The 12,007-nt window shown below is 34.3% G+C and overlaps 2 protein-coding genes across 4 annotated transcripts in view; one reads left to right on the top strand and one right to left on the bottom strand.

The window, feature by feature from the left end:
- Positions 1 to 10,602, bottom strand: part of LOC127872911 (glutaminyl-peptide cyclotransferase-like protein) — a 30,390-nt gene extending 19,788 nt beyond the window's left edge. The window contains exons 1-2 of the mRNA XM_052416434.1: positions 10,456 to 10,602; positions 867 to 1,028 (exon numbers count right to left, since the gene is read on the bottom strand). Coding sequence (XP_052272394.1) covers positions 867 to 1,028; positions 10,456 to 10,533 — 240 coding nt within the window. The 5' untranslated portion in view covers positions 10,534 to 10,602. The remainder of the gene's footprint in view (positions 1 to 866; positions 1,029 to 10,455) is intronic.
- LOC127872916 (uncharacterized) overlaps positions 1 to 12,007 on the top strand; it is a 320,943-nt gene that overhangs the window by 288,864 nt on the left and 20,072 nt on the right. Inside the window, exon 1 of one of the 3 annotated variants that reach the window (XM_052416448.1) lies at positions 10,567 to 10,710. The exons of 1 other annotated variant lie outside the window; for it this stretch is intronic. The gene's annotated coding sequence lies outside the window, so the exon portion shown is untranslated. Of the gene's footprint in view, positions 1 to 10,566; positions 10,711 to 12,007 lie in introns of those variants that run through there. One more of the 3 variants, XM_052416449.1, reaches the window with a different exon arrangement.

The raw sequence follows: 12,007 nt of genomic DNA, 5'->3' as shown, positions 1-12,007 counted from the left end.
CTAGTGAGATTTCCATCAATAATTACTGTATGGAAAAAAATCACAATTCATTTGGAAAATTGCAAATATCATTAGGAAAACACAGATTTTCCCATCACTTATTGAAAGAGTCAGGACCCTTCCTCAGTTGTCTAGGATTCCACTTGAAGCCCTCTGAAGAGCAGAACAATTAATGATATTTTTGCCAACAAATTTTTTTCAACATTTCAATACTTTCATGAGCCATAAGTAAATTACTTCTTTTACTAGAAAAAATACCATATAAGAAATGTAAAGTCTAATTTAAAAGATAAAACCTTTGACTGTATTTTTTTCTGTTTAAAATCTTAACTTCATAACTGTTAAAGGGGAGAGCTAAATAAAACCATATGCTATATATTTTTAGGAGCAGCATTATTTTAAAACAACAGATAGAGGACTCTGCTCCACTGCAGGTGACAGAAATAAGCTCATGTCCATAAGCAATGCACACCAAACTTTTCATTTGTGCTTTCACTGATTTTCTGAATTATGTTAGCATTCTTGTAACATCAAGCTCTCAAACAAAATCAGACTTCTAATTTGCTTGGCTAAACTCGATGACTGAATCAAATACAAACAGAACAACATTGTCAAAATCAGTAATTAACCCTTACCACTCAGATTTGCACTTTAACGCATCTGAGTCCCTTAGAAATATCAAATTTAATATACATGTAAGACCTTTATTACTAGATTTAAGTAGTTTTTGTGGCTTCATTTCCAACCCTCAGATACTCTTTGAGCGGCAAACAGCATACAATCTGAACAGCCGGCGAGTTACATGTACTTGCAGGATGTTCTGATTTTATACTGGTTGCATATAGCCATTTCATGTGTGCACTCACATTCTGTACAAAGAGGCTGTTCTCTGTGTCAGGCATTCGGGGTATCAACATGGGCCGCACCAAAGCCTTGAACTCCATGTTCCTGAAATCCTCGTTGCTTGAGATGTCCTGGGAGAGAATCTTTAACTCTTTGTTGCTGCTAAACTTCATCTTTTGGTTCAACTGAAATTAATGAAACATTGTGAAGATAAGCAAGACTTAAATGCTTCCAGCAATGACTGAAAAGCTTTTTTTACTGATTCATGACTCTTTTCTGAGACAGGATCACCTACTGAAAAATAGAACTTCCCATGTCCACACATATAATCCATGAAGCAGATTCAAACGATGCCAAAAGCTGCTTTAATCAGTTACTCTGGCCATCTCCTTGCTTAATTTTAATACCCTAAGTTAACTTAGGTATACAAACAATTTATGAACAAAGAAAACCAGTTTGAGAAGATAGAAATAAAGTTTCCGAAAATAGACAACAAAGGTGGTTGACATAGACACACAGTTTATGGAGATATAAAAAGTATGTGGTTATAGAACAGCAGTTTGTGAAAATAGTCAAAAACATTGAGATACAAACATTTTATGAATAGAAAAAAGTAGGAGGTAAAGCACAAACAGTAAGTGTATAATACCCAATTACTTTATGGACATAGAAAAACGGTTTGTGGAGTTAGACAAACAGTTTGTGGAGATAGACAAACAGTTTGAGGAGGCAGAACAACTAGTTTGTGGAGATAGTTATTGGTTCACTTAAGAAAGCATATAAATACTATAACTATAAACAATGCATTCAAATATTTAACAAACAAACAGTTGAAAAAAGATAACCTTGTAACAATTTAATATACTTAAAACCAAAACACATATGCCTACGAACATGTATACATCAAAATCAAACAAATTGCACTTTAATTTCTGAATTAATAACATTTAGACAAATTAAATTAGACTTACAGCAAACAGCATTATTCCTCCATAAAACGGCCAACCCCATTTGAACATTTGCACGAAAGGCAGCCCAAACATTGAATAAAATTATCTTCTCCTAATTCGATGCAAAAACTGCCCCACAAGATGTACTGGTTTACGTATATATTAATGTTAAATTAGCAAATGACTACTGATGACTAAGATAATGACATGTAGTTAGATGGATAAGTTTTAGGCAAACACATTTTTCCCAAAGTGAAATCCTTAATGTTACAGTATATTAATGTTGCATGTTTCAAATACTTCAATGCTACTGTGTTAACAATATAATGACATGTTAAGTTCAGAGTAAGATTGCCTTAAACAATAACAAAAATGTCCATTCACATGATAAATTGATAAATGCCAATCACTTTAAATCTCCATTGAATGAAGTAATTAAAAGTGATAGGGAACATTTAATGATTTTTACAGATGACAATCAATTATGGAAAATTAATGATCCACCATTTTTTTAACAAAAAATAATCTATATATCATCAGATAAATCTTCACAGATTATATCAGTTTTAGCAAAGTTATAAAACACAGAGATGTTTCAATCCAAAGTAATGACTGTCTATTTGTCATTGGTTGACATACAGGTATTCCAGTATGCTGAACATATTAATTGTAAAACATATTAAGTAGTAAAACTTGCTTAATAATTGAGGCAATGTGTAAGGAATGACAACACTACCTTTTGTTGAAACAAACTGATATGTTTTGGAAAATTGGCATTTACTTGAGTCATGCCATCATTTTAATGAATCAGTTTGACGTTATGTTGATTCAAGTTTTATTAAAACATATTACATTTGACATAATGTTGGGTCGAGATGGTATTACAAAGTGTATGTTCAGTTACCATGACACCAAGTTGATTTGAATTTATTGAGTTGAGTTCATATATGATGAGTCAACATGGCATTAAGTTACCATTTGTCTAGATGACATTAATTTAGGTTAAGTAAAGTTAGCGTTTTATGTGGTCAAAAATCACGCTGATGGCGTCAAGTTGTCATTACCCTGGGTTACACATAAGATTGAGTCGAATTGGCAGTATTTTTAGCCAAAAGTATGATATTTTTAGTTGTTTTTATATTTAAATATTGCGTTCCAAAAATTAAACCTCAGGAAAATAGAATTCACTGTTGAGTGGTATGGTTCTCATCTATGGTTTACGGGATAATAGAACAAACTGGTCAGGAGTAAAGCTGTCTCCATGTTATTTATTGTAGTCATGCGCTTCAAGTGAAACAGTGTTAGCTAATATTCTTGATAGAAGTGAATGTCACAAAGACAACCAGGGTCAGACCTTTATGCATTTTTTATTATTATCTACATGATTTTGTAAAATTTGCAATACCTTTATATTCAAATGAATCTCTGTTCAAAATATCAAAACACAATGTGACCAGGACACCGCCAGCCCTGTTAATCAGATTAAACTGCACAGTTAATATAAGGCATCATTGAGGTACCAGTAACCATATCCATTTCCTTCTTAGAGGATGGCTGTTTTTCAAAATTTTGAAAAGTTTAGCGCTCAAAGTTTCAACATTTTGAGAAGTTTGTGACTCTAATTATCACAATTTAAAAAAGTTTATGACCCATTTTTCACAATTTTGAAAAGCTGGTGACTCATTTTTTTACAATTTTGAAAAGTTTGCAACTCATTTTCCTACTTACTGGTACTAAGGATCCCAAGGTCGCTTTACCAAAACAGGAAAAAAAGTCATGTTGAGTTCAGTTAAACCTAGGAGCTTGTGCAAAATATATTTAAAATCGACCATAATAATTTTAATTTGTGCACCTAGTTGTTCAAACTGATTAACATGCATACTTTTTTCATCAACAGTTGTTTCAAGTTACTTGATAAATGTTGCATTTGTTATGAAATCATTTGGTGAAAAAAAGAAGAAAATGGAATCAGTTAAACTCTTTGTATTAATTCGTATCTGTTCTTGGTAGACAGGTATGTATATTTTATGAACCACGCCTGTATTGTCTGTTTTTCAAACCGTGAAAACTTGCTTTTCGCGAGTAGTAGATGCCTTAAAATGGTTCCGGACAGGAAAGGATGTGTTGATGCCGACAAAAACTGCGAACAATTAACATATGTCCCGAATTATGATGATTCCTATAATACTCATTATCTTGGTCATGATCATTCTGTATCGAGAACTGGGACTGTAAACACAAAACTGCATCTGCTGAATCTGAAATGTCTCTAACGAGTTGGTTACAGGGTGATAGTCAAATGAGCTCTATGTTTTAAGATAAATGCCATTTATATGAATCAGCTATAATCAAATGTGTTCTAGGTTCAGGAGTTGAAAGAATGTATTCGGTCAATCAAAATATTGAGTTTTATGCTATGCTCATGTGTCATATGTCTCGATCTTGTGTATTCTTGTATAAACTTTGCTGTAAAAATGTGCTGAACCTAACATGAAATAGAATTTATATTACTGTTTATATAAATATTATTATGCTACATTGTGTATTTTGATAGTGCTGACTGAGAAAACACTGATAAATTAGTGCAAATAGAATTGCTTTTTCAAAATTATTTTCTTATGATTTGATTCTTATATTTTTGTCAGTAATAAATTTATTAAAATAAATGATTTTATTACTTGAGATCAAATACATGTACGGGTCATTGTTCACAATGGTCCATTCTAACATAGACTATATGCAAGTCCAAATACCGAAAAACCTCAGGCATGATCATTAAAAAATTGTTTGTTTGCTGTAACCATTCCAAAGATTTTTAAGATGTGTAGGTAAGTTGATTCTAATTTTATTATCTAAAAAATCCTGTTAAAAAAATTGAGTAGCTATAGTCATTTAAGGAAACATGCTGAAACAAGAGCTGTCACGTACATGGGATGACTTATGCCCCCTATAAATGCTTGATAGAAGTTATGAGCTTTTTTTCGAAACCTAAACACAGATTTCGAAACCTAAACGCGGACCCTAAGTTTAAGGTCAAGGTCACAGGGGTCAAAGTTTGTGTGCGTATGGAAAGGCCTTGTCCGTATACACATGCATACCAAATATGAAGGTTATATCTCAAGGGACATAGAAGTTATGAGCATTTTTCAAAACCTAAACGCAGATTTCGAAACCTAAACGCGGACCCTAACTTCAAGGTCAAGTTCACAGGGGTAAAAAATTTTGTGCATATGGAAAGGCCTTGTCCATATACACATGCAAACCAAATATGAAGGTTATATCTCAAGGGACATAGAAGTTATGAGCATTTTTCAAAACCTAAACGCAGATTTCGAAACCTTAACGCAGACCCTTAGTTCAAGGTCAAGGTCAAAGGGGGAAAAAAATTTGTTTGATGGAAAGATCTTGTCCATATACACATGCATACCAAATATGAAGGTTATATCTCAAGGGACATAGAAGTTATGAGCATTTTTCGAAACCTAAACGCAGATTTCAAAACCTAAACGCGGACCCTAAGTTCAAGGTCACAGGGGTAAAAAATATTGTGTGTATGGAAAGGCCTTGTCCGTATACACATGCATACCAAATATGAAGGTTATATCTCAAGGGACATAGAAGTTATGAGCATTTTTCGAAACCTAAACGCAGATTTCGAAACCTAAACGCAGATCCTAAGTTCAAGGTCAAGGTCACAGGTGTAAAAAAATGTGTGCGTATGAAAAGATCTTGTCCATATACACATGCATACCAAATATGAAGGTTATATTTCAAGGGACATAGAAGTTATGAGCATTTTTCGAAACCTAAACGCAGATTTCAAAACCTAAACGCGGACCCTAAGTTCAAGGTCAAGGTCACAGGGGTAAAAAATATTGTGTGTATGGAAAGGCCTTGTCCATATACACATGCATACCAAATATGAAGGTTAAATCTCAAGGGACATAGAAGTTATGAGCATTTTTCGAAAACTAAACGCAGATTTCAAAACCTAAACGCGGACCCTAAGTTCAAGGTCAAGGTCACAGGGGTAAAAAATTTTGTACGTATGGAAAGGCCTTGTCCATATACACATGCATACCAAATATGAAGGTTATATCTCAAGGGACATAGAAGTAATGAGCATTTTTCAAAACCTAAACACAGATTTCGAAACCTAAACGCGGACCCTAAGTTAAAGGTCAAGGTCACAGGGGTAAATTTTTTTGTGCGTATGGAAAGGCCTTGTCCATATACACATGCATAACAAATATGAAGGTTATATCTCAAGGGACATAGAAGTTATGAGCATTTTTCGAAACCTAAACGCAAAGTGTGATGGAAAGACAGACAGACGGACAGTCCGATCACTATATGCCACCTTTTCTTCGAAAAGGGGGCATAAAAAACATCTGAGTAGGGACAATTTTGATGGATATGTAGCGTTACTGCAAACAAACAATTTTTTAATGAATGCCCTGACAGTATGGTGATGGCAAAAGATCCACTTTTCCCTAAAACTGCCTCACTTCTCCCTCTCCTTAGGGAGAAATTACTTCTCCCAAAAATTGGAGCCTAGCTTGATCCCGGTACTGTTTCAGTGGCCCTTTTGAATATCCAATATGCATGTTAAAACACCTTATCTTGTTTTTAAAATGTTAAATCTATAAAAGCATACATTTATATAATAACAAGACATATCTTTAAACAAGAGGGTCTGAAAGGCCCAAAGTCGCTCACCTGAGATTACAAGATATTATTGGGACAAATCTCCTGACCAAGATTCATGAAGATCGGAAAATAAATGTGGCCTCTAGAGTGTTAACAAGGTTTTACTATAGCCATATAAGGAAAAATGCCCCGCCCCCTGGTGGCCATGTTTTTAAACCAACCAGCATCATTTTCGAACTCATCCAAGATATTATTTGGATGAATCTTCTGACCAAGTTTCATGAAGATCGGACAATAAATGTGGCCTCTAGAGAGTTAACAAGATTTTACTATAGCCATAAGGAAAAATGCTCCGTCCCTTGGCATCTATGTTTTTCAACCAAACGTTACCATTTTCGAACTCATCCAAGATATCATTGAAACCAATCTTCTGACCAAATTTAATGAAGATTGGACAATAAATGTGGCCTCTAGAGTTTTAACAAGGCTTTACTAAAACCATATAAGGAAAAATGCCCCGCCCCCTGGCGGCCATGTTTTTCAACCAACTGGCTTCATTTTCGAACTCGTCCAAGATATTATTGGGATGAATCTTCTGACCAAGCTTCATGAAGATTAGACAATAACTGTGGCCTCTAGAGAGTTAACAAGATTCTACTACAGCCATATATAGCCATATAAGAAAAAATGCTCCGCCCCTTGGCAGCCATGTTTTTCAAGCAAACGTTACCATATTCGAACTCATCCAATATATCATTGAGACCAATCTTCTGACCAAATTTCATGGAGATTGGACAATAAATGTGGCCTCTAGAGTGTAAACAAGGTTTTACTATAGCCATAAAAGGAAAAATGCCCCGCCCCCCCTGGCAGCCATGTTTTTCAACCAACCGGCATCATTTTCGAACTCTTCCAAGATATTATTGGGATGAATCTTCTGACCAAGTTTCATGAATATCGGCCAATAAATGTGGCCTCTAGAGAGTTAGCAAGATTTTACTATAGCCATTTATAGCCATATAAGGAAAAATGCCCCGCCCCTTGGCAGCCATGTTTTTGAGGCAAATGTTCCCATTTTCTAACTCATCCAAGATATCATTGAGCTAATCTTCTGACCAAATTTCATGAAGATTGGAAAATAAATTTGGCCTCTAAAGTGTTAACAAGGTTTTACTATAGCCATATAAGGAAAAATGCCCCGCCCCCTGGCGGCCATGTTTTTCAACCAACCGGCATCACTTTGGAACTCTTCCAAGATATCATTGGGATGAATCTTCTGACCAAGTTTCATGAAGATCGGACAATAAATGTGGCCTCTAAAGAGTTAACAAGATTTTACTAAAGCCATATATAGCCATGTAAGGAAAAATGCCCCGCCCCTTGGCAGCCATGTTTTTCTAGCAAATGTAACCATTTTCAAACTCATCCAAGATATTATTGAGACCAATCTCCTGACCAAATTTCATGAAGATTGGACAATAAATATGGCGTCTAGAGAGTGAACAAAATTTTACTATAGCCATATAAGGAAAAATGCCCCGCCCCTTGGCAGCCATGTTTTTCAAGCAAATGTTACTATTTTCGAACTCATCCAAGATATCATTGAGACCAATCTTCTGACCAAATTTCATGAAGATTAGACAATAAATGTGGCCTCTAAGCTAAAAAGATATTCAGCGTTGCAATTGGTCTTTGTTAATGAACAATCAAAAGATATACCTGTGAGATCAAAGATAGTGAGTCTAAGTGAATGCCTTTTTTGTGCAGTTCTTAGTTGCATCACACACAAATCAATTACAGGGTGGTGCGCAAGGATTTGTAACCTATTTCACTTTATTAGGTATAATTGATCAGATATATTTAGTTACAGAATTTAAAAACACCAGAAAAATGAAAATAAATGAAAGCATAATGATACTGTGTAGGTAAGCCGGCAACACACGAATCATCCGTACATATTTGTAATATTTATACGAGCATTCTTCTAACAGACCTGTTTAAGTGGTTTATTGGACAATGTTATTTGATTAGATTGTAAATAATATCGTGAATCATCGCACTCATTCTTAGTAAATTGGTCTATATGATTGAATATTTCTAATTAAACTAATCAAAACTGGTAATCTTGTATGTGTTGAAAATACATTAAGAATCTATGATTGACAAACCATAATAATACCACTGAATAGTATTTTTCTGATAAAAATAAACTTCAAGTTCACCTACTAGTTAACGTGATAGCTTTCATATAACAATTCTGTAACTGACCGCGAACTGACCTTGATACCTTGAAGATTTGAATGCAATTCAATAAAGTGAGGTAAAAATTCCACTGCTGGAAAGATGGCTTGTTTAAAGCTTCATACATTAGGTTATTGAATAACAATACTTACATGATCTAAAATATACGAGTGCACAGAATGCAAGATGGAAGTAATTACTAAATATGAGAACACAGCCTTTAAGGAGAATCACTCTGGCGCTGACAATCTTCTAGATATAAAGGGGCACACTCAAACTGTATTGATGTCGCCAATTGTGTTCTATCTCTCAAGCCTTATAATAAGAGATTAAATTGTGTCATGCTGGACATGCAGTTAACATCTTTGCAAAACACACTGCAATATCCCTTTTCATGCCCTATACTTCCCATAAATAGAAAGTCAAGTGATAAACATATAAATGTGAAAATTGTTTGTAGATTGCACATTTTCTATTTCAACAAGTTTAAAGCCTACCTAACGGCGAAAATTTTATATTCATATTGATTGGATGCTTTCAAAGGTCAGCTAAGGTGAAAAGCTGGGTACGAAAGCTATGCCGAAAAAATACACACCAGGTAAAATAAGTAAATGTTTAATAAGTAAGTACACACTTTTTTTAAATCCTTCTGTAGTAGACTTTAAATTTTCAGAACAATATAGATTTCTGGTGCTATAAATGTCATCTTAAAATATTAACTTATGTAAAACATGGTTTTATTTTTAGCTAATACAAAGGAAAATCCAAATATAAGCTATTTAAACTAGCAATGTATGTTGTAACAAACACATTTTATCCTGTATACTTGATGTAAATGATAGACAACCATTCTGCTACTTGAACTGGATTGGTCATTGTCAGCTCTGGTACTACATACATGTACCCTGGGTACTCTTAAGTATACTTACATGTACCTCGGGTACTGTAAACATACTAAAACATACCCTGGAATATTAAAGCTAAATCGGTCGTTGTAGGTGATTTCCACATTTATGTTCAATTTTCTGTTAAATGGCCTCTATATAATCGAAAGTCAGACTCACAAAGCATGTTGATGCAATTTTTTTAAAAGAGAAGTTTGTTTATGATAAACAATATCGTTTTATGGTAATCGGCAGCGCGTTTTAAAACATTGGATTTTGGGCGGGAATACAACTCGGGTACAATCTAATATTGACCTGGTACGATTAAGTATATTTACCCTACCCAGGGTACATGTAAGTATACTTAAGAGTACCCGGGTACATGTAAGTAGTACCCGAGCCGATAATGACCAATCCAGCGCTACTTAATTGAGTAAGAAGAATGTTTTTGTTTTTTTAATATTTGTAAAAAACAGTAAATTAGAGCTTTAGTAATAACTTATGTAATATGTGCACAAATAATAATCATAAAAGAAGAAATATTATAATAGCAAACATAAAAACCAAAAGGTCACCAAAACTGGTGCATCAAAAAAAACAGATACATACATAGATCTAGACTACAGGTAGCTATAGTATAGGCCAGATGAAAATATACATGCAAAAGCTAATACATCATAAGAAAGTAAATACAGTGAATAAACACATTGACTGATTATCATTTGCGATGATAAATACATTATTTAATAGACACTTAATATATGCTTTTTATTAATGTTTTAGCATGGCAGCTGCTATAATTTAAAAGAACAAGCACAGTAAGCATGCTCGTGATAATACATTTTGATATCACTGAGCAAACATATCATATGCAGCCAGATACTTACTGCTGAATTGCTTCCTGGTAGGTACATACTAAATGCTCCAAGAAGGAGAACGACGTAAACAGATATTTCCGTCCACATCTTAAAAGTTATTCTGGAGAACAGCACTTATGTGTTTGTTCTGAAAGTTTACGTTGACAGATGATGGTTCAAGCGTTTTAGAACAAGGATACATTCAAGCGCCTATCGGTTTCCGATAAACAAGACGGTGTCGACTGTAAACTTTACCGCAGGCGAATCTGGGCGAACCGTGAACTAGTAAATTATGTTCAATCTAATAATATTTCCTGTAAACGATAGTTTTGACGACACTAAACTACTCTTTCCAATGAAATACGAGTATTTTTTAATTCTAAATTGGCTGTCATTTGTTCCATATTTAAAGAATGCGGCTTCACATGAACATATTTATTCGAACGTTAATATTTCGGACAATGTACTTTGTCTTATCGTTATAAAACTTAATGCAACATATTCAATTGAAGCCAAATATGAAGTGAACATTTTTCAAGTAGAATTTACGATAAACACTCCTTATCTAAATCTAATACCTTGGGTCATATAAACAGACTCCCATAGCCTTTGATAATTTGTGCTATGAAGGCTCTTGGAGCTCATAAAGGCCATATGCACCCCTTTGTAAACACAACTGCAGTTCTGTGCAGCGATTCTGTGCGCATCACTAAACAGAAATTGTTTGTTACCAATTAAGAAAAGCAATGAATACAGGGTTGTCATTATTAACCGATTGCCGATCGAACTCATCGGTTAAAATCGCCAGAAAATCGGTTGTTTTTCCCGAATCTTTAAAATTGCGATCGGAAGTTTGTATCATGCAAACCTAAAATAATTGACGAGGAATAAACGTACTATAGTAGAGCGACGCCCGGTCATTCAGTCAGTCCATTAACTCCGCCTAAGAGCTACTGTTTTCAATGAATTTCTCAGCGAGTGGCCAATATTGATTTTTTTCAGCTGTCAATCAAATTCTTCTTGGTAAGAACGTCAACCAATCAGCGCTCGGGCAGCCGAATACACGCCGACTCCACGTGAAATTGTATCAAATAGCTGTACATTTGACAGATTATTACTGACCGTATCTCAACAAATGCTGCACTGTAGAGCGTAATTAACTAGTTTTTTTAGTTAGAGAAAAAGTTTCCACATATTAAAAAAATCATATTAAAAAATGCTCTCTGATTTTCTACCATGCGACCTCTGCGCTACGAAGTTGTTATTCAGCATCTAAATATTAAAGTCCACGCTTTCTCCAAGGAAGAATGACGTGATGTTATACATGAAGTCTAACTTTGGCATGATTTTAATCTGTACATGAAAAACACGAGAAATGTGTCTCTGTTGCTAGAATTTTCTTAATTTTCCATGAATAATGAAATCTGAAAATGATTTCGGATAACACATTTAATTATACGCATTTGAAAATACTTTAATTAAATAATGCATTTTGTTATACAAATGGTCATAACACATAATGTAATAAGTAGGTAACTAACGTGTTTTGAGATTGCCAAACTATGCATACATATAGGTCTAC

Source organism: Dreissena polymorpha, chromosome 3 (genome assembly GCF_020536995.1).
Source record: "Dreissena polymorpha isolate Duluth1 chromosome 3, UMN_Dpol_1.0, whole genome shotgun sequence".
In the NCBI taxonomy this organism is placed as follows: Eukaryota; Metazoa; Mollusca; class Bivalvia; order Myida; family Dreissenidae; genus Dreissena; species Dreissena polymorpha.
Note: the sequence above shows the minus strand (reverse complement) of the source record. Positions and strands in the feature narration are given on the sequence as shown.